Raw genomic sequence first — 21,939 nt, forward strand, 5'->3', positions numbered from 1 at the left:
AACTGCCCGATCTCTATTGAATAATTTCTCATTCGTGACTTTTTTGGGCCCAGCACATGCAGGAGAGAGCGTCACTGGTCCATGTGGAACCGGCTCCTCATTGGACCGCTCCATCAGGGGCACCGCCCCCCTTCATATAAATACAACTCCACGCATGCCATAGGTCGGCCGCCTGTTCACAGGAGGAAGACGAATAAGGAAGGCAAAGTGTGACTTGCCTGTTCACTTCCACAGTTGCCATCCTTTTAAATTGCCGTCTTTAATCTGCTGTTTTTCTAAATTTGAGGTAAATTATAAGAACCCAATATGGCTAAACCGCTGACAGACCAGGAGAAGAGGAAACAAATCTCCGTTCGTGGACTGGCCGGGGTAGAAAACGTGACGGATATTAAGTCCAATTTCAACCGCCACCTCCACTATACTCTTGTAAAGGACCGCAACGTCGCCACCAAAAGGGACTACTATTTCGCTTTGGCAAACACTGTTCGTGACCATTTGGTTGGACGATGGATCCGGACGCAGCAGCACTACTATGAAAAAGACCCCAAAGTAAGTATTAGGGGCCATTGCCGCAGCCTGCAGACCCTGCAGGCGCTCCTGTCAGTCCGCACGTACGCCGTGCACCTCTGATGGGAGGCTGGCAGAGAATAATTGTTGCGCATTTGGCTATTAATGTCTAGTGGTTTGATGTCACGACGCAGGGGCCTATACCTATTGTTATTATCTGCACCACTGTTATTTTCCATTTTGGTATAGGCTGTTTCCTGGCGTCATCAGAACGGTGTCCTCTTCTGTCACTGATGGTTACATAATGTACTGTTTGTGCATCTGCGTCTGTTTTTTTTCTTCTTTTTTTAGATATAAAAAAATAAATGTATTCATCCCCCTGAAAATGACCAAGTATAGCCTTGCCTTGATGGAAGGCGAACAGTCCCAACTAATGAAAAAGACATATGTCTTTGTGACCCTATGACTGCTGGCAAAGGGGGAGGGAGAAAGGGAGGGTTGGTTTATTACATTGTCTGAGCACAGTCGCCAGAATCAACTCGTTGTTTAATTATATATTACGTAATGGATTCTCCCTTCATGCATCCAAGCGCTTTTACGGATTACCCTGTGAATTCAGAAAATAAGCAATGAAGAAGCCATTGGGCCCACATTTATACTTTATTTATTCTCACAGGTTGTCCATCAATCTTGGGCTACAGCAAGAGGCTTTTATCGTTCAGTTTGTGGCACATCATCTTCTAGCCTTCCTCTTTCCCCCATTTCAAGACAAGTTTTAACTGGATGTGGTTATCAGTCCTCCTGCACATAAATCCCCGGCTGATGTTTAAGCATCAGGCCAAGGCCTATTGACTGAGTGACGAAGAAGTGAGCACAATTTTCCGGCATGTGGGATTATATATATATATATATATATATATATATATATATATATATATATATATATATATATATATATATATATATATATATATATATATATATATATATATATATATATATATATATATATATATATATATATATATATATATATATATATATATATATATATATATAAAGCAAAATGTCCATAACCTCTGTTGGCCCTTCCCTCCTGGTTCCCACACACACGTTAGGCCCTTGGAAACATAATGCACACTCCTTCCAGTCAGAGACTACAGTTGGTTGCCTTCTCATGTTTTGTGTCCTGCAAATCCGTTTGACACATTTTAGGGTTTATAACTTAACTTCTTTAACACTTTTTTTTATTTTCTGTCAACAAATGACAGTTTGTTTGGATGTAGTTCTACATCCTATTTTTCTATGATAACTCATCCTGAACCTCAAACGTACGATTTGGTTCAGAGGACAACCTCTGAGTTATAACTTTGACGTGTACTCTGTCTCTGTCATAGTTATCTTCTTGGCCATTGTGTAACCTTCAGTAAGAGCGGAAGGCTCCACTATTTCTCTTCACCACCAGGGGGCGACTCCGCTGCTTCTCTGTCTCCATGCCTGTTGCTGTATTGTTCCCCCCGACCCAGGAAGATATTCAGAAATAGACCACAGTTGGATTGAAGGTTACTGGGGCTGGGTTGTTGGGAGTTCATTTCGGGCCCACTTCCATTCTAAGCATACCCTTAATCATGCTATAGGGGGTTGTCTATAGTTCAATTAATATAGCCATTCATAAATTGCTAGATTAATTAATAGGAATAGAAACATGATGGCAATTATGAAACTGTTTTGCATTGAAAGTTTGGTGGATTCAAAGTGTTTAAAAGAGAGTTTGTGTTGTATGTGTGCACGTGTCCCTTCTAGGCTCCTGTGAGCGTTTAATAAACTTTATTTGAATGGCAAAGCAGCCTTTCATACACCATGTGCAGCCCGAATCGGCAGCAATAGACATTGAACAAATCAAATAATAAATTAAAGTTACAATGACGCACTTGGAAAGTGTGGAAGTGGAAACAATCGACCGGCCAAATATTGTTTACGTAACCCTGATTTTCTTTCTGCTTGCCAAATGATCCCATCTGTGCGCCATTGTCGGGGGGTCAGGGGTCAAGTTCTGACGCTGGGTGTGTGTGTGTTGTGTCCCGGCAGCGCGTGTACTACCTGTCTCTGGAGTTCTACATGGGCCGCACCCTGCAGAACACCATGGTGAACCTGGCCCTGGAGAACGCCTGTGACGAGGCCACCTATCAGGTACCTGGCTTAAGGGACCCCTTTTCATGCAGGGGGGGGGGTCCCAGGACAGAGACAGATGTCAGTCCCATAATTAGTCACTAATTATGGGGCTGCTTCTCTAATTCCTCTTTGAAAAGAAGGGGTCTCGAAGCCCACCGTCAACACGGCCGTTGACATTGAAAAAGACAACTAGCTACTACTGGTTTGAAGCAACTAGTAACATTAAAAAAAAATAAATAAGCTTTAGTAATTTTGATTATTGAGCGTTCCTCTTTTTTCCCAATGTCATAACATTTCAAACGTTATTAAAAAATACAAAATAATAAAAAAAGTTTTGGCAAATTATGGAATTATCTTGAAGATATTTTTTAATTACAGAAAGAGCCTTGTTTCATAAAGTGATCTACTATACTTGACATTTATGGTTGCATGTTGGGAAAACACTGACTTCAATATACCACAAACCAATATCTGTCCCCCCCCCCCCCAGCCCCCTACTAACCACAACCCCCCAAGTAATGACCCAGATTATGAGGACGACCATGGTCCCAGGTTCCAGGTCACGCTGTGGGATTGACTCCCCCTGTTGTTGTCCCCCTAGCTGGGCCTGGACATGGAGGAGCTGCAGGACATAGAGGAGGACGCGGGGCTAGGAAACGGGGGCCTGGGCCGTCTGGCAGGTGAGTGTCTGTCTGTCTGTCTGTCTGTCTGTCTGTCTGTCTGTCTGTCTGTCACGACTGGATGCAATACTTCCACAGGATCAGCTGTGGGTTCGCAAGGATTCACTCATACATCAGAACTCGTTCGACTTGTTGCCAACACACGTATTCACGCGTAATATTGTCTCTGTGTAATATTATTTAGTTTTAGAATTATGGTTGCATGTATAAGACTAGCCATCTAGTCTGTTCATGGCATGAACAATCTTCATGGCATGGATACCTGACCTGGACTGAACAGTCTCCATTTTGTTTTCCTTCCTTGACCCCGTCTCTCACCCCTGACCTCTGACCTTTAGCATGCTTCCTGGACTCCATGGCCTCCCTGGGCTTGGCTGCTTACGGTTATGGCATCCGCTATGAGTTCGGTATCTTCAACCAGAAGATTGTTGACGGCTGGCAGGTATGGTGGCTGGGTGTTGTTGTGACTAGCTAGGTATAGTCGAAGCAATTATTGGTGACATAAGTAAACATAAGAACATTCAGTTCCAACTAACGAAATCTAGCAGTGGCTCTCAAGTCTTAAGTCGGCCTGCAACAATTGTGATTGCAAGGGCTGATTCGTGGCATCATCCAAAGCAATGTGAACTGGCACACCACGAATGCTGAGTCAGCCCCCATTCTCTCTGGTGCTGCCCATGGATGTTGTGCAAACCTAAAAATCTATTGTGGATGCCCAGTCAAGTGGAGATCTCTCATAAACCGCCCCAGTTAACGGGCTCAGGCGGTTATGGGCCCATTGTGAAAACAGATGAGTTTTAGCATCGTTATGCAATCAGAAGGCCAAAACAGTTGTACAATCCAAATATTGGTCTTGTGCAAACAAGCCCAATGATAAGTTAAGTGATAGTGGGCACGGATAACAACAATGAAAAGTGCGATTGGTTGATGTGTTTTTATTTATAATTTTATTTGATAAAGGTGGAGGAAGCAGATGATTGGCTGCGCTATGGCAACCCCTGGGAGAAGGCCCGCCCAGAGTACATGCGCCCGGTGCACTACTACGGCCGGGTGGAGCACACCCCGGGGGGGGTCAAGTGGGTGGACACCCAGGTGAGCGCTTTGGGAGGGGCGGAGAAACGTTTGGACTCTCTGACTACAACACAAACGGACCAATGTTGGGCACTGGCATCAATTGCAACACGTTTTTTATTTTTGGGTTTTCTGTTGGAAAATGTGTTGCAATTTTGAAACAAGTGAATCTGCATCTACAATCAGATTGTTGCCAAGTCGTGTACAGGCTTTACTACAGGGGTTGTGCAGACACGTGACTCAAAACAAAACCCTATCATAGTATCAAAGTGCCTCATATTGATCTAAAGTGTTAGATCAAGTTAGGCGTAACCTCACCCGACCACAACTCAACGGAAAGGGCGAGACGACCAGAGAATTGCAACATGTTGCGACCAAACTTTATATTTACAAAAAAAATAATTTGCCTGTTCATGAAAGTTTTTTTGGCTGCCATCCAGTACATCAGATACTTACTGTGTGTGTGTGTGTGTGTGTGTGTGTGTGTGTGTGTGTGTGTGTGTGTGTGTGTGTGTGTGTGTGTGTGTGTGTGTGTGTGTGTGTGTGTGTGTGTGTGTGTGTGTGTGTGTGTGTGTGTGTCTCTCTCTCAGGTGGTCTTGGCTCTTCCCTATGACACCCCGGTCCCCGGCTACAGGAACAACGTGGTCAACACCATGAGGCTGTGGTCGGCCAAGGCCCCCTGTGACTTCAACCTCAAGGACTGTGAGTCCTTACTCTACTTACTATTGGACTCAGTGGCGGTTTTAGGTACGGGCGAACCAGGCAGCCGCCCGGGGCAGAATATTTGTGGGGGGCGCCAAGTCACATGGGGGGCGCCACGAGCAGTAAAAAAAATAATCTTGAAGGTAGTCTTGCCCGGGGCGTAGAACCGCCACTGATTGGACAGTATTGGTCATCGATGGGGAGGTGGCATCAGCCAGCGATTCGTATTGCTTCAATTGTAGTCACCCTAACCTAACGCTTGAGGTAAAAGATCAGCGGTACAAATGATGGTGAAGATTACACGGAAGAAAGGAAGACAAAATGCAAAGGAATTATGCATCATATTTATCGACTTTAAAATAAATGTGAAACTGTTCTTCCTCCACAGTCAATGTGGGCGGTTACATCCAAGCTGTTCTTGATAGAAACCTGGCGGAGAACATCTCCCGGGTCCTCTATCCCAACGACAACGTGAGTGAACCGTTCCACATGCCTACAGGACATCCTCCATCTCCCGGAAGGCCAGAACATCTTTCTAACTTACTCTTTAAAGAATGAAAATCCGCCTTTTTACAATCAGTGAATCAATCAATCAACCCAGATATTGAAATCAATGTGGACCAATCTCTGCTTGGATGGTTGGCTAGTCATTTAGTCAATAAGTATTGATCACGTTCGAACATGAATCGACGTCTCCCCATCACAGTGTGATTGAGTTCCTCTGAGCAGTTCAGAGCCTGGTGGGGTTCATGATCCTGAACACCTCGCCTGCGTTTCCTCTGCCCTTTCAAGTTCTTTGAGGGCAAGGAGCTGCGTCTGAAGCAGGAGTACTTTGTGGTGGCCGCCACCCTGCAGGACATCATCCGGCGCTTCAAATCCTCCAAGTTCGGCTCCACCGAGTTTGTGCGCATGGACCTGAGCACGTTGCCCGACAAGGTAGGGCGCGCTGGAACCCCCCCGAGCCCCGAGCCCCGAGCCCCTCATGAGCCCGCTTATTGTTTTAGTAACCGCTATTTGTACTCCGATTCACTTTTCTGTCATTTGAATAGGAATGTTATGTCAGTGTAATGACGTTAGAATTGCAGTTGTCATTTAAGTACAGGGGTCTTAGAATTATGGTTGTCATTGAAATCTCGGCGTCATTAAAATACTGGTTTCATAGAATTATGTTTTATAGGAATAACAATGTCCTTGGTATTAAGGCTTGATATAAACAAGAATGGGATGGAATGACGGTGTCGGTTTATTAACGCTATCGTCTGAATGATGTGCTTTGGTCGGCAGGTGGCCATCCAGCTGAACGACACCCACCCCGCCCTGGCCATCCCTGAGCTCATGCGCATCCTGATGGACCTGGAGGAGCTTCCTTGGGAGAAGGTAGGAAAAAAGTGTGCGAGGGTTTCTGACAGTTCATCCTTCTTGGAATTCGTCCTTTTTGGAATGCAGCCTTTTTTACTGTTATTATATTGAGGCCTAAACTGATGACTTTGACCATCGCTGAATAAACCTTTCAGAAAACCCTCTAAATACGGTGAGGGCATGAGAGTAGTGAAACGGACAGGAAGGTGACCTTCTGACCCCTGCTGTGTCCAGGCCTGGGACATTGTGGTGCGTACGTGTGCCTACACCAACCACACGGTGCTGCCCGAGGCTCTGGAGCGCTGGCCCATCGACCTGTTCCAGAACCTCCTGCCGCGCCACCTCGACATCGTCTACGAGATCAACCGGCGCCACCTGGAGGTATGGAGGGCTTCTGTCTCTTTGTCACAAAATGACCAGTGAGATGTATCTCAAGGTTTCAAATTGGACCTCAAATTAGGGCTGCTTGATTATGGGAAAGAAATCATAATCACGATTATTTTGATCAATGTTGAAATCCAGATTATTCACACGATTGGTTTTGAGTTGAAGACATGATGCATTTATTCAGCATGTCTCTCCAAAAAAAACGCTTTGTAACTGAGAACTTCGACATTTTCCCTTGAAGAAAAATACACCAAATGTACACCAAAAGCTGCTTAAAAAATAAATAAAATAAATAAAAGGTTCAACGATTAAAAAAAAATGAATTAATCGCACAGCCCTACCTCAAATCTCATGGGGTACATCGGTGTTCAATGTTTTCGGTTGTGACCCCCCCCCCCCCTCCAGCGCGTGGCCCAGCAGTTCCCCGGCGACGAGGGCCGCCTGCGGCGCATGTCCCTGATCGAGGAGGGCGACCACAAGAAGATCAACATGGCCCACCTGTGCATCGTGGGCTCCCACGCCGTCAACGGGGTGGCCCGCATCCACTCGGAGATCATCAAGGACACCGTGTAAGGACCGCTGCTTTGGATTGGATTGAAGTAAAGAAAAAAAAGAATATTAATGATCTAAAATAAAATGATGGAAGAAGTGGACAGTTGCGATTAATATTTACAAAGTAATATTTACAAAAAATGAAAACCACAAATGAAAATAAACGGTTTCAACGGTGTTGAGAATACTGTTTGTGGTTTGGGAAGGATTGATTTTTGCATTATTTTAGAAGGTTTTCTGTAACTGTGCCAGGTTCAAGGATTTCTACGAAATGGACCCTGAGAAGTTCCAGAACAAGACCAACGGGATCACGCCCAGGAGGTGGCTCGTCATGAGCAACCCTGGACTGGCGGAGGTCATCGCAGAGGTACGCTCTCCTCAGCCTCCGTGGTGCTGTGGGTATGATTTTGAGAGTTGTGGAGAGAATGAGTGGAAGCGGGCGAGATTTTGTTCCTCTACCACTGTAAGGTGGTGCATTTCATGCACCTGTGATCGACAGGCAAGACCAATCGGAGAAGAGATGCCCTGATTGGTCAGAAACTGGGCGATCGTGAACTAAAATCGTAATACTCTCATTCAGAGGCGGACGGAGTTAACTCGTTCTCACAGCGCATTTCCGTCACTTGTTACTGACGGATGGCTATCGCTCTTAAACCTTACCTGCATCACCTTGTTAACACATGATTGACTATTAATAAGCCAACGGGCTCCTTTTTTAATCAACGTGTGTCGTGTTTAGCGAATTGGTGACGATTACATCCGAGACCTCGACCAACTGAAGAATCTTCTGGAGTTCGTGGACGACGATTCCCTCATCCGTGATGTCGCCAAAGTCAAACAAGTGGGTACAACGGCACAACGACTTAACCAAGTGTTTTGTCCCCTGATCTACAGATAAATAACCCGAGTCTGTTCCACCCAAACGTGCGCCTTTACAGGAGAACAAGATGAAGTTCTCGGCCTACCTGGAGGAGCACTATAAGGTGAAGATCAACCCCGAGTCTATGTTCGACGTGCAGGTCAAGAGGATCCATGAGTACAAGAGACAGCTGCTCAACTGCCTGCACATCATCACCTTCTACAACCGTAAGGGACAGGAGTCACATACAATCACGTGGCCTGTGTTGCCCTCTGTGGTACACTTCACTGGGGATTCGTTTATAATAAAATGCTTTATTATACCTCTTTGTTCTTTTGAAGGCATTAAGAAGCAACCGAACAAGGCATGGACCCCAAGAACAATCATGATTGGAGGAAAGGTGAGAAGGATGACATCACTATTACCCTCCACAACACCTTATCATGGTTCCAAATGGCCTTGTCGGACCTCCACTAAGGGCCCAGTAGTCCCTTGATTAATTATCTAGATAATAATAATAATAATAATAATAATAATAATAATAATAATAATAATAATAATAATAATAATAATAATAATAATAATAATAATAATAATAATAATGCATTTTATTTGAGGGCGCCTTTCAAAGCACCCAAGGTCACCTTACAGGGCAGTTTAAAAACAAAAAACAAAATCATAAAAACCACAAGAACAAGATACATTGAACAATTTACATAAGTGGGGTGAAATGGGTTAGATGGAATATGTCAGTTTAAAAATATGTGTTTTGAGACGAGACTTAAAAGTATTGAATGGCACAGTGAATTGAATGGAAGAGGAGGACCGGAGAGTGCGGGTGGGTGTGTTGGTGTGTAGATGTTAGATCGCTCTACTTTTTAACAGAGAGGAAAATTGTTGAAATCTGATACTGGTGCAGTATTTAGTATTAGGGGGGGCTTTTTAAATGGATTTGTTTCCCTTGGTCTTTAGGCTGCTCCAGGTTACCATACCGCTAAGATGATCATCAAGCTGATCACGGCCATCGGGGACGTCGTCAACCACGACGCGGTGGTGGGAGACCGCCTGAAGGTCATCTTCCTGGAGAACTACAAGGTCACGCTGGCCGAAAAGAGTAAGGAACGTCCAATGTGGACTCGTCCCCGCGTTGGGAAAAACGTGGAAACCTCTTTAGCGGGCGAGTTGTGATTTAATGTCCTGCTCCAAACGACTAGAGCTTCATGTCCCCATGAGCCAGGCTCCTTTCTGATCACTTAGCGCTCCCAAAACAAGTATGAGGCTTTGGGACTCTTATGTACACTAGGTAGCTACTTGTTGTTGTAAACTCCATCTAAGAGTGGTCAGTTAAAGACAACGTGCCTCGTTGTCTTTAACCATTTATTTCACGTAAAAAGTAAAGAAATCGATACGAAAAAGGGCTTCGAAAAGGGTTTGTATATGCAGCACAAAAAATTGGAAGGGCAAACGGCAAATAGTTTGCGCTACCACTCTACCCTCGGCATTCACCTGAGCCCAATCAAAGGGCTTCACCACACCTCTAGATCACGTCATAACCAGAGTATCATAAACAAACATAGAAAACACGCAGTATGGCTTCAACACTCCACAAGCAAGGAAACGACAAGAAAATGAATGATTGTCTTATTTTGTGGTATAAAAGCTGACCTGTAAAGCCCACAGAGGAATTATGGACCAATCCTGAATGAATCCAGCGCTCTTTCATACTTCCTCCTTTTTCCCCTTCCGTCAGTCATCCCGGCGTCTGACCTGTCGGAGCAGATCTCCACGGCCGGGACGGAGGCGTCCGGGACGGGGAACATGAAGTTCATGCTGAACGGCGCGCTGACCATCGGCACCATGGACGGGGCCAACGTGGAGATGGCGGAGGAGGCGGGCGAGGAGAACCTCTTCATCTTCGGCATGAGGGTGGACGACGTGAAGGCCATGGACCAGACGGGGTACGGTGTGGGGATGGTGCAGTAGGAACGCCCGCGGACTGCTGCCTCTGAAACCATGGCCATAGCGCTCATTGATGAAGTCATGCTTAAAGTCATTGGGTTGGATTGAGGCCCTTGGACATCATTGATGTCAATGATGTGACTAGGATTTAAAATGCCGGACTGTGAGTTATGCTGTTGATAGCAAGGCACAGTAGCTGTGATGTTTATATAACCCGAAAGGGTTATAATTTCAATCAAGGTTTAATAACGGATCCCTATTTTATACAATACTTCCAAATATCTGGTTCTAAAAGAGTAGTTTATTAAAGCAAAGAACCAGAATAACAGTTTGCAAGTAGGGAATCCCGAATGCTGCTTCTTCACCCTGATTAGATTTGGTGTCTTTGAGACCAAGTGTAGACCTCTGCGTCGTGTTGACTTGGAACTGAATCGGACAACTGAATTTAAACAACACTACATTTGCTTCCTCAGCTACGACGCCAAGTCGTACTACGACCGCATCCCGGAGCTGAAGCAGGCCATGGACCAGATCTCAGGGGGCTTCTTCAGCCCCGGCCAGCCCGACCTCTTCAAGGACATCGTCAACATGCTGATGAACCACGACAGGTGGGAGGCGTCCGGCCGCACACAGCACTGCAGCAAGAGGGAGTCTTACACGTGGTGTTTCAGGTGTTGTGATGAGCCTAACAAAGTGTGTGTGTGTGTGTGTGTGTGTTGCAGATTCAAAGTGTTTGCGGACTACGAGGAATACATCAAATGCCAGGACAAAGTTAGTGCACTTTACAAGGTCAGTAGCGTGTGTGTCAAATGGTTACAACCCATGCCAAATATGTGATACCTGTTTTGTTATGTTATAATCAGCGATGGTGTATATTAAATTAGCTTCACACCATGGCATTTTACGAGCAGTATCTGAGAAGCTTACCCGTGTGTGTGTGTGTGTGTGTGGGCCCGCCTCACTAGGATCCTAAAGAGTGGACCAAGATGGTGATCCGTAACATCGGCAGCAGTGGTAAGTTCTCCAGCGACCGCACCATCGCCCAGTACGCCCGGGAGATCTGGGGCATGGAGCCCAGCCTGGAGAAGATCCCGGCCCCCGATGACCCGCGCGACTGATGACCCCCCCGCTGAGCAGGGCCCCGCCCTCCTTCGAGTCGACCCCTGGTCGACTCATTCCCTTCCCGTCGTTGTTTGATGTGGTGCCGAAAAACAATAGTTTGTGTTTGTGTAGACGGTGAGACTCAACCCTTGTGGGGTGAGAAGGCCTTCCTAACTGTACCTCGACCGACCTGCCTTGTATTAACCTGGGATCGTCTCCTTTTAGCACCAGCCATGGCTACCGGTAGTGTTTTGTCACTGTATTGTTTTAAAACATGTATACTATAAGCCAACGTTGTTTCACAAAAAACACACTTTGAATATCGTACCCAAAACAAACTAAATGTAAGTCGAATAGCCATGCAAGTATGCAAAAGATGAATATGTATTTGCCTATGCACAATGCACAAACGCACCACTGTGATTTTATGACGTGCCTGTCAGCCATGCACCCGTATTTTTGCACGATTTATTTAACTTGGCAAAGACTAGGTCCAACTCTTTTGTTGACATAGGTCCATGCATTCTTCTTTCTTCCAGTAGTCATTGTGTTTCCTGCTGACTGTATGCCCGTCTGTGGGTCCACTGCGGTCTGGGATGGCACTGCCACTGTAAACGACGAGTTCCTCTGGACTCATGCATGCATGATGACCTCACTGTGTCCTACCTTTAAGAGGAGGAGGGACAAATGCCTTCTGTCTTTACCTGCTCCACCCCTTGTCAGGTTTACTAAATGTACCTTTCCGTTAGTTGTGTGTTTCCCCCAGGCCCAAAATAACTCACGGAATCGCATTAACCTAATGATGTGTAGCAGCGTGTTTGTGGTAACGTGATAATAAAGATACATATTGTTCTGCTTCTTCGTATGAGTCAATTGTATTCGTATTAGTCACCGGTACGGTCTCGAAGGGCTTAACAGGCCAAATATGTATGACACCCCCCTAGCCCTAGCCCCCAAAAGGGCATGAAAAATCTCCCTTAATCAGCAAGGAAGAAATCTTGAGGAACGCAGAGGGGCGGATCCCTCCTTCAAGGGATGGTCAGGAGTGCAATGGGTGCCATAGTTGACATACATACAAATATATATACAGGAAAAACATTTAAATCGGTGATGGAGTGCTGGCCGGTTAACTATAGGTGTCCAGGCATCCAGTTGCAGTCACCGCAACAGCAATAATGAATTAGAAGTTAATGGTCCTACCCCCTCTCCTTTAACGCCGACTCTTGACTCCACCCATTCCAAGTACATGGACGCGCCATCATGCACGAGCAAACACAGATGTGCGAGAGCGAGCCATTAGCTAGTTAGCTAGCTCCAGTTGCTACCGCAGGATAACAACAAACAGAAGCTTGCTCTGGGTCACGAGCTTTGAGTACGTGCACGAAGGGGTCGCGCGGGGGGAGGGGGAGTGCAGTACGACCATTTGATTGACGTACTTACTGTCCAATGCCACTCGGTGGGTCTGGAAATCATTGGCTGGAGTTTGTCGAGCCCTGCACGTTCCACAGATGATTGACTTGTTTAATTTTCATGTCAGTACTTCTTACTCACTCAGTGGCTGTAAGTGGGTTATGATAAGGATTTCAAGTAATTTTTAAAAAATGGCCAAAAAAGCTAATTCCATACCCAACCTTTAATGTTCAATGAATTTCCAAGTCAACCTCGCTCCTCAAAGAAGAGGCGTTGCAATGACCGTAATTGTTCCATTTCCTGTCGTTAAATAACATTTTTTTTACTTTAGTTTTTTCTCTTTCTCCTTTTTTCTCTTGGATTGATTCCCATCAGAGAATGTCTTGAGACGCAACCGAATTCGTAGACGGGCTCTTCCCACGTTGTTTCCAATTAGCGGATGTGACGCAGGAGGGCCTATTTAGTGCTGGTGTGTGAGTCATTTAGCCGCCACAATCGAATGAACTGTTTTGGGTTCCTGAACCTGGTAGTGCTTTTTAAATCGTGAAAAAACTTTTACTGGCAAACATGTCTGGTTTTCTGCGGCTATTGTTGAGTCGTCGACCTCGACTTATTTCCAAAGCAAATGTGGCGACACCGCAACGAGCCAACTACATTATCAGCAAACCAGCCAAAGACCACATCGGAGTCGTCGTGAGTACACTGTCCACGTGGGGCCTTGGGCCTACTAATATCGGAGCTGTTAAATCTCTACATTTGTACGTCAGTATTAAATGAACCTGTGTTGTGTGTAAGGAGACCATCGGGGTGATGACCGTTATGTGTTTGGCCATCCTCGGACCGTCCGGATGGATCCTGGTCCACATTAAGGACTACCGAAAGGGCGAGTGAAGGAAGCGGCAGACCACGTTTTAAAACGAGATGATTTGACCTAGTGTTGATGTTCTACAATAAAATTGATACTTTACCATTGGCCACGATTTCCATTCTCTCTTTTCTTTTCGTTAAATCGATTTGAGTAGTTTCTAAGGTCATAGGATTAGGAATATTATCAAAGGGATAATGTATATAACGCCGGTCATTATCGGGAAAATAGGCCCCTTCAGGGCGAAGCAAGACACCTCCATTTCACGTCGGTTTTCCGTTCGCACTATCGGGGCTTATTTTCCCGATAATGACCTGTATTCTATAAATTATCCCGCCTATTACACGGCTACTTGGCAAAACGAAAAAATAACTTCACACGGTGTCTTTTTACATTTTATTTGTTACAATTCGTAGTGTTGATCAGCAGAGAATTAGACGACATCGCTTGGCAACCGAATACGCTGGGTAGGTTACCGGACTATTTGCGGAGTGATACGGAAGATTAGCCTGGAAATCCAGACCCACATCTACAAAGTTGTAGGGTCTGGGTAAGTAATGAAAAATTGCTCCAAATCCAAGCATACGTTTGAAAATATCACTGCAATTCAAGTGAATGGAGCATTCTAAAGCATTAAGAAGAGCCGTGTAATAAATATATATTGTGAGTGGTGCGCTCATTTAATAACATGGCCTTTTTGTTGACCGTATGAGAATAATAGTGGTTTAGTTCAAGAGATCTTTATAGTGTAACCTAATGTTATGTTGGCTATAACGTTCCTCCATTTTACTATTCGCAAAATAAGTAATTGCTTAAGTCAGTAGGCCTACTTGCATTTCAAAGCTTGAGTGGAGCAGTCTGTAAATTGAACAGATAAAGAGGAACTGGTTACTCACTCCCCGAGATCATCTTCTAGCCTACTCAGATTATCTGGGCTGATGTGCGTTTGCAACAAGAGAGAAACGGAACAAAGTAAAGCCAAAAAACAGAACTGAAACAGATATACTGATTTAACCCAGAGTTTTTATATGTTGACGGATTGTATGTATTTTCACATGAATACATTTAAATATGTAAACTAAACTCACCCGAAGCCAAAAGTAAGCAATTTTCTTTAAACCACCAATATCTGCAACCTTTGAAATGAAAAAAGAATTAGTAGAAATGTTTTTTTCTCAGAATACTTTATCTAAAGAGAAGGTTAAACCCCAAAACAGAAAAAGCAAGTTTTATGTCCTTAATATTGTATTTCCATTATAGTTAAAGGTTTCCAACGTATAAACCCTAGTTCAGAACGATTAAAAATTGCAATGTCAACCAAAATTTTTGACGTTATTTCAAAGAAATCGATTGTGTTGTAGAGATATTATCCTAGCAGCTAGCACCGGCCCGTAACGCCCTCAATTTCATAATTTCATACAAAAGGGGTCTCCAGACTTGCCAACACAACTTTCTGTTAATATGCTGCCCCTTATTTTGCTGAGGACTTCTACGACAGTTGGCCAAAACGTACGCGGTGCTCTTCTAAGACTGCTTGACATTCATACCGAAATGTAAGATAAGCAATTCTACAACATTGACAGTATAGACGGATTCATCCCCCGCCTAATTAGACTCCACTAATAGAACACCACAACGTAAACCCAACAAAACAACGTTTTAATAAACCTCATACACTCAACACCCCTTCTCCATGCCTCAGCTGGCCTCCATCTCTTCCCGCCCCGGTGCACATGAGTGACATGTATCCGTCACGGGCTGTCCCCCCTCCCTGGCTGTCCCACTCTATTAAAGCCCCAAGCCGTCTCCTGGCGGGCTCACTTCTCCCTGCACTCCATCACCCCTGGCCTTCGGATGGACTGGAGCACCTACGGTAAGGACTGGGAGCGAGCCCCGTCAGTCTATCAGCGCCGGGGGCATTATAGAAACGGAGGAGCTAGCTACCTTAATGGAAGAAAAGTTTGATTATTTTGATAGTTATGTGTTTTAGAATTAATTTGGGATTTAAACTTGATGCTGCCTCTGCTGTATGCGGCTTCACTGCTCCAATACATGTCAAATATGGGACCACAATGTTCCATTACTTTATTGTGTTATTGTTGGCGACCATGTATGATGATATCCCTAAATTGGGCCTTTTATCGAGTGTGTAAGTTAAACTAAACGTACCATCTTCCTAATTTAGTTTTTTTGGTAGGGAATTAAACAAAATGGAATTGCTGGTTCGCTTCATACAATCCTTCATTTTATACACATCTGATAAGAGTGTAAGGGCTATGTGACGGTTTGTTTAAATCAGTGTCCCGTCTTGTTTTGTCCTCAGAATCGGACCCCCTGGAGGTCCCGCCCCTCACGCCCACCAGTAAGGAGGTGCTGAGCCAGGCGGTGAGCGCAACATTTCAGGGCTTTGACCAGGAGAGGAAGGACCGACACATCCCACAAGGTACTATCGGATCCCCTCACCTGGAGGGCCGCGTGAAAGAAAAATGTGCCAGGCAAAACGATACCTTTTATCTCAATGGGTCAAAAAGAAGAAGCATCCCTCCATCCCTTATTAGTTTTTACTATTGTTTTTTCGTTCTGCTCTAGATCCTCATCTTTGGTCCCTGTGGGAAGTCAACCATTGGCTGGACTGGTGTCTGGCCGAGTTTGGCCTCCAATGCCTGGGTCTGAATTTACGGGGCATGCAGGGGAGCGAGCTGTGTGAACTGGACAGGGAGACGTTCCTGGGCCTGACCTCGGACTGTACCGCCGGAGAGATACTGTGGGAGCACCTGGAGACGATGCAGAGAGGTGAAGGCTCCCTTCAACAGCGGCAGTGCTGTTTAAACCACACGGTGGCCGTAGCATGGGCGGCAGTAGCTCAGGAGGTAGAGCGGGTTGGCTGGTTGCAGCAAGGTTGCTAGTTTGATCCCTGGCTACTCCTATAGCTAGAGTGTCGAGGTGTCCCTGAGCGAGACACCTACACCTAACTGCTCCCGACGAGCTGGCTGTCGCCTTGCATGGCTGACGCCGTCGTCGGTGTGTGACTATGTGCACGAATGGGTGAATGTCAGGCAATATTGTAAAGCGTTTTGGATAAAAGCGCTATATAAATGCAGACCAATTGCATTGCCTTGCACAGTGCATCACATCAATCTTCTTTGCCCTTTGTTAACTTTCTTTCGCTACCTCCAGACTACTATGCAGAGTATGTTGAGCATCAGAGTGGCCACCTGCAGTACAGTGATGCTCACTTGGACCAAGCCCAGCATCTCCACACCCTGGAGCCTGCAGGGTCCGTGCAACACGACGACTGTTTCTCATTCAACGCCAGTGGACCTTGTAGAAGCACTACCCCACCGCCGCAAGAGGCTGGGGAACCCAGAGGTAGGGTCCGGATCGGTTTGTGATTTCTGTGTTAAACTCCAGGTTCCCCAGATTTGGGGAATGCAAAAGGCATACAACGCTGGCCTTATTATGTAGAAATAGTCATATCAAATAAAACACGAGAAACGCCGCTACAAGCACATACAAGTCATTTTTACACACGCCAAACACAACTCAAACACCAAGCATATTAATTTGACAAATTAGATCACACCCCCCTATGTTTCTCCACCATTGAGAAGTGTTGTGTTCACGCACATGATTGACGGGTTAGATCAACTCCCGAACCAATCACGGTGAGATGCCGTTATTGGTCAGAACTTGGCCGGGAGCCGTCCAAAGTCTAAGTGTGCTCATAAAGAGGAAGTTGCAGTAAACTCGAAACTCACTCACTAATATTCTCACAGGGGATTTCACTCACTATAAGCTGAAGGATGGCAGTTCCATTTATAATAAATTACACTCAAATAATAGCTTTTACTGTATATCTACAGCACCATTAACAGTTCTTTGAAAATATATTAAACAATCAATACTTTCTATAAGAAACTGAATCAAACTTTATTTGTTTTTGATTGTGTGTCTGCTTGCAGAGACGGATTCAGAAGCGGACATGATCCACTATGAGGACGCTGACATCACCGGCTCGCTGTCCTGGACCACCCAGATCCAGGAGACGGACCCCTTTGTCTTGCCGCAGCACCACAGAGGCTTCAAAGAGTTCATGGGCAACATGACCGACGTGGGTGGGGCCATGATACCAGCGGCCATCCTGGCTGGCTACACGGGTACGTGCAGCCTTCTCTTAGTCTCTCTGAGGATGAATCGGTGTTGGGGTTAGTGGCCGCAGGCCCAGATCCCCACTACCGTTATGAAGGCTGTAGAGGTGATGGTAACAAACAGCCATTCTCCACACAGGCAGTGGCCCCATTCAACTCTGGCAGTTCCTCCTGGAGCTCCTGACCGACCGCAGCTGCCAGTCCTGCATAAGCTGGACGGGCAACGGCTGGGAGTTCAAGCTGACCGACCCCGATGAGGTAGGTCACATAAATCCAATGTACAATGGACTCTCTCCCAATGGGTCATTTCACAGTGGAGGCGAAACATCAAAATCTTGACCGTTTTTACGATTTTAGAGGTGCACCCTTAACCAGTCCTCGAACCAGGAATTGATTGTTGGGATTCCCATCAACCTACGGCTGATGAGAAAGGAGGTTTTCCTTGCTTTGCGTAGGGCTAGGGCTAGAGGGGTGGTTTAAAACGTGGCCACGAAAGCCTTTTGAGACCGTAACGCCGTAATCGAAGGCTGCACAGATCAAACGGGACCCGAGCTGACCCCCCGTGCTGTCGGGTCGCCCGCGGACGTGTCCTCAGGTAGCCCTGCTGTGGGGCCGCAGGAAGAACAAGCCCAAGATGAACTACGAGAAGCTGAGCCGCGGCCTGCGCTACTACTACGACAAGAACATCATCCACAAGACGGCGGGCAAGCGCTACGTCTACCGCTTTGTGTGCAACCTGCAGGGCCTGTTGGGCTACGAGCCCGGGGAGCTACACGCCCTGCTGGACGTCAGCGCCAAGAACCAAGACTGAGCGTCGGGACGAGGTACACTGCGGACGGTGGGCATCGAACCCACAAGTCTTTCAGCCGGGCACTGCGTTCATACCCCCCCCTCACCCCCCTCCATCCACTATCATGTATATGTATGTATATTTTTCTCTAATTGTAAATTATTACTGATTTAAACAGGGAAAATGGTCCAATCATCTGTTGACAAATGGAAGAGGATATTCTGTGGTTAGTGGACAGAGGGCGGCTCAGGGCCACAGCTGATTAAAAATGCTTTTTTTGTACATCCAGGGGAATCTAGCTAGTTCCTCTACTCTTAACTAGACTCTTGCACTCCTGTCCATGGAGACTGGTTTCATTCAGGCCGTTTTGTTGACAATGATTGGGCATTGTACTTAATATACTGCCCCCCTCTAACATCCCTATTTGAACAGTACATGTAAGCATGGGGCATTGAGTCAGATTTTATACATACAATACTGCAATTGAAGTGGTAGCCAATGCCATCGTGAAACCTAGTTTTGTTTATTACTGTGGCGTTCCTGGACCTTAAATAAATTGAGAACGCAAAAATCGTAGTACTCGTTGTTAATCGTAATACTTCATTAAATTATGTTTCATCAGAAATATTGCACCACTAGATTGCAAGTGTTCATTGGTCTGGAATAATGTATTATGTTGTTGCACACACACACACATACACACACACACACTCACTCAATGTTCCATCCACCCACAGTGCATCTTATGTTTCATTAGCTGCATGGCAAAGCGGCCATGGGGGGTAAAAGTGGTGGAAATAATCCCCTTCACACAATGTGCACGGTCTCTCACACTGCACTTCACACGTCTAACCTTTTCATTTGACGTAATCATGGGGTCTCTGCCTGTTACTCATGAAACAGTCAATCATGAAGGATGCCATTCTAAATGACATGCTCGGAATAACACACAATATTAATGTTCTCTCTTGTACATTTGAATACTGTTTTTGTTTGCACCCCTCTCAGCTGTATAATAAAACAAGTATACTTCTAACGTAACTAAAGTTTTTAATTTCACATTCAGTGGGGAGTACTTGCAAAAAATGGTTGACATCCATTCAGTTGATTATTGAGGACTCACTCAAAACGGGAGCCTCAAAATGACAGTTGGAGAACATTGGTACACTTATCAGCACATTTGTGGGGACGGGGAAATGTGTCCGGCGACGCGGGGGGCAATCGATAGCCTCATAAGCCTTCCCCGTACCCAGTAAACACAAGGTCAGTGGAGAAGGGGGGAGAGCTTCTAATGTGTCCCTTCTGAACCCCATGAAGACCTCAAGGCAGGTGGTCCGTCTGTGAGTGGTCCGTTGTTTACGCTTGATGTGCAGACCTGCGTCGCCCCTTTTATGCGAGGTTCGCCACACACCAGCCTAGCCTAATGTGGACTTATGCAGGGCCTCTGCCCTCCGCTCCAGGGGATAAATGTGTGTTTTGTGAGTGGGAGTGTTTGGAGCATTTGAATATTGAATTAGTAATGTATATTTGAACTCTGGCGCGTCAAGACAAGGGAGTAATAAAGGGAATTAAACAGTGAGCGTAATGGTGGCATATGACGTCATGGTGCTTACTGCATTCATTATTTTGATACAAGACACACCCAAATATATCGATACAAATAAACACGTGTTCAATATAAGCATTGTTTCTACGATGTTATAAAACGGCTATTATGGCTCAGATGGTCTTTTATTTGTACACATTTATTGTGGATTGCAAATGATTGTTTTTTGGAACCTGAACATTTGGGATGTCCGTCTCTGGTGGCTTAGTGACTAAAACATGATGGCCTGTATCACTGTATTGCATTATAGATAACTCATAGGCTTAACGAATATCCTCAATTTGAATAATGCCAACTCAAGTAAAAACCTCTTTAACCTTATCCAGTGACCATTACAAAAAATAATTTTTGTAATTAATTCTGTGTTAATCAAATGGAGACAGCAAGGAGGAAGGGAAAGATTTACTCATTGAAAGTTAAATCCATCATTACTAATACTGTATGATACATTGGAGTAACTTTGTTAAATTACACTATGTAACTCGACCGTAAACGTATCAGTGCATGTTTCAATGTGTGCGTTCATCACTGCGATTTCTGCTTTTCCCACTGTTCCGGCGTGAGAGTCTTCTGTTCAAATGCGTGGATTTCTTTCAGCTCTGCAGCTAAACAGCCGTTGACCAGCCTATCAATAAACAGGGATCAGATATTCATTACATTTTGGATGGTGGATGTTGATTGCCAGGTCATGGCTAGTGCCCTGTAGTGCTATACTATACCTGTGTCTCTGTAGCAGTGGTTTGCCCTCAAACTGGCAGGACACTATTAGGGCTTTGAAGCTGGCCGCACATCTGTTTGGGGATGTATCTTCAATCTCCTATACATCATATAGGAAATAAGATTGAGGTCATTGTGGCTCCATGCATGTCCTACATGAGTTATACCAAGACTGTATGTTAAGATGTATGATATAAAAGTCAGATAAACCAAACCAATCGGTTGATTACACATTATTCCACAGACTTTGAAGACCATTTTCTTGATATTTTCCATCTACTGTGTTTTTTTAAGATCTTCATACAAGTTATACCCCAATCCTTTAAGGGAAAATGATAAATTATGGCTATTACCATGTTTTGAGAAAAAGTAAAAACATAGCCATTGACTTGAGTGACATTTAAATGCCACTGATAATAAAAACACATGTTTGAAACAGGACCATTGGTTACTCAGGTGCTTGCTATTTCAAATAAAGCGATAGTGCTCTGTAAAATAAATGATTATGATCCATCCACCACGCATTTGGCCTACTCGGGTAACCATAATAGACGTATCGCTCAAAAGACTCGTGTTTTAAATAAACCATACCACATGTACGGCTTCAAGCTCTTTCAAGAGTTTATCACGAAGCACTTCAGCCGTAACAACCATAGTGAAGTTAAGCAAAAACCTAGTTAGAAGAAAGCGTTCTTAATTCATTCCGCACTGGATGCCGATGAGGGAAATTTCTGCCGATTCTGGTATAACCAGGAAACGAAATAAAAGCAAACGCGTCACGAAAAGGATTGACCAATGAGGTGCGTTGTTTAAAAGCCGTGTAACAGAATAGGCTTTTGAAGTAGTCAATAGGGAAAGAGAACTAAGGGTCCTTGGACAAGGGACTCGGTAATGTTTTGACTGTTTTTAAATAATATTTGTGAAGGTGTGTTTTACATTGATATACATTTATATTTTTGCACTTTTGATGAAATGTTTTTTCCAACATTTTTTCATTTTAGAAAGTTTTTAATATACATGTTATCTGTCCCTTCTTGATACAATTGAATCAGGC

The 21,939-nt window shown here is 44.9% G+C and overlaps 3 protein-coding genes across 4 annotated transcripts; 2 read left to right on the forward strand and 1 right to left on the reverse strand.

Moving 5' to 3' along the window:
- Positions 1-153: 153 nt before the first annotated feature.
- On the forward strand, positions 154-12,217 carry LOC130369736 (glycogen phosphorylase, muscle form). Its single transcript, XM_056575244.1, has 20 exons — positions 154-549; positions 2,596-2,697; positions 3,281-3,359; positions 3,698-3,801; positions 4,320-4,451; positions 5,021-5,132; positions 5,521-5,603; positions 5,925-6,068; positions 6,417-6,509; positions 6,726-6,872; positions 7,284-7,447; positions 7,683-7,797; positions 8,170-8,271; positions 8,369-8,516; positions 8,631-8,689; positions 9,262-9,403; positions 10,040-10,247; positions 10,722-10,856; positions 10,971-11,037; positions 11,214-12,217. Exons 1-20 carry the CDS (start codon positions 307-309, stop codon positions 11,364-11,366), a joined length of 2,532 nt encoding a protein of 843 aa, XP_056431219.1. The 5' UTR covers positions 154-306; the 3' UTR covers positions 11,367-12,217.
- Positions 12,218-15,462: 3,245 nt separating this feature from the next.
- LOC130369741 (protein C-ets-1-like) lies at positions 15,463-19,593 on the forward strand. Of its 2 annotated transcripts, none has more exons than XM_056575256.1 (7): positions 15,463-15,497; positions 15,948-16,067; positions 16,214-16,417; positions 16,802-16,993; positions 17,587-17,781; positions 17,912-18,030; positions 18,368-19,593. In XM_056575256.1, exons 1-7 carry the CDS (start codon positions 15,479-15,481, stop codon positions 18,581-18,583), a joined length of 1,065 nt encoding a protein of 354 aa, XP_056431231.1. In that variant the 5' UTR covers positions 15,463-15,478; the 3' UTR covers positions 18,584-19,593. The 2 variants fall into 2 exon arrangements, with proteins under 2 accessions (XP_056431231.1, XP_056431232.1); XM_056575257.1 differs by having other exon boundaries at positions 18,130-18,417.
- On the reverse strand, positions 19,580-21,664 carry zgc:112271 (uncharacterized protein LOC553698 homolog). Its single transcript, XM_056575264.1, has 3 exons — positions 21,477-21,664; positions 20,888-20,985; positions 19,580-20,793 (listed from the first exon to the last, which is right to left on the reverse strand). Exons 1-3 carry the CDS (start codon positions 21,537-21,539, stop codon positions 20,694-20,696), a joined length of 261 nt encoding a protein of 86 aa, XP_056431239.1. The 5' UTR covers positions 21,540-21,664; the 3' UTR covers positions 19,580-20,693.
- Positions 21,665-21,939: the final 275 nt, after the last annotated feature.

Source organism: Gadus chalcogrammus, chromosome 17 (assembly GCF_026213295.1).
Source record: "Gadus chalcogrammus isolate NIFS_2021 chromosome 17, NIFS_Gcha_1.0, whole genome shotgun sequence".
NCBI lineage: Eukaryota > Metazoa > Chordata > Actinopteri > Gadiformes > Gadidae > Gadus > Gadus chalcogrammus.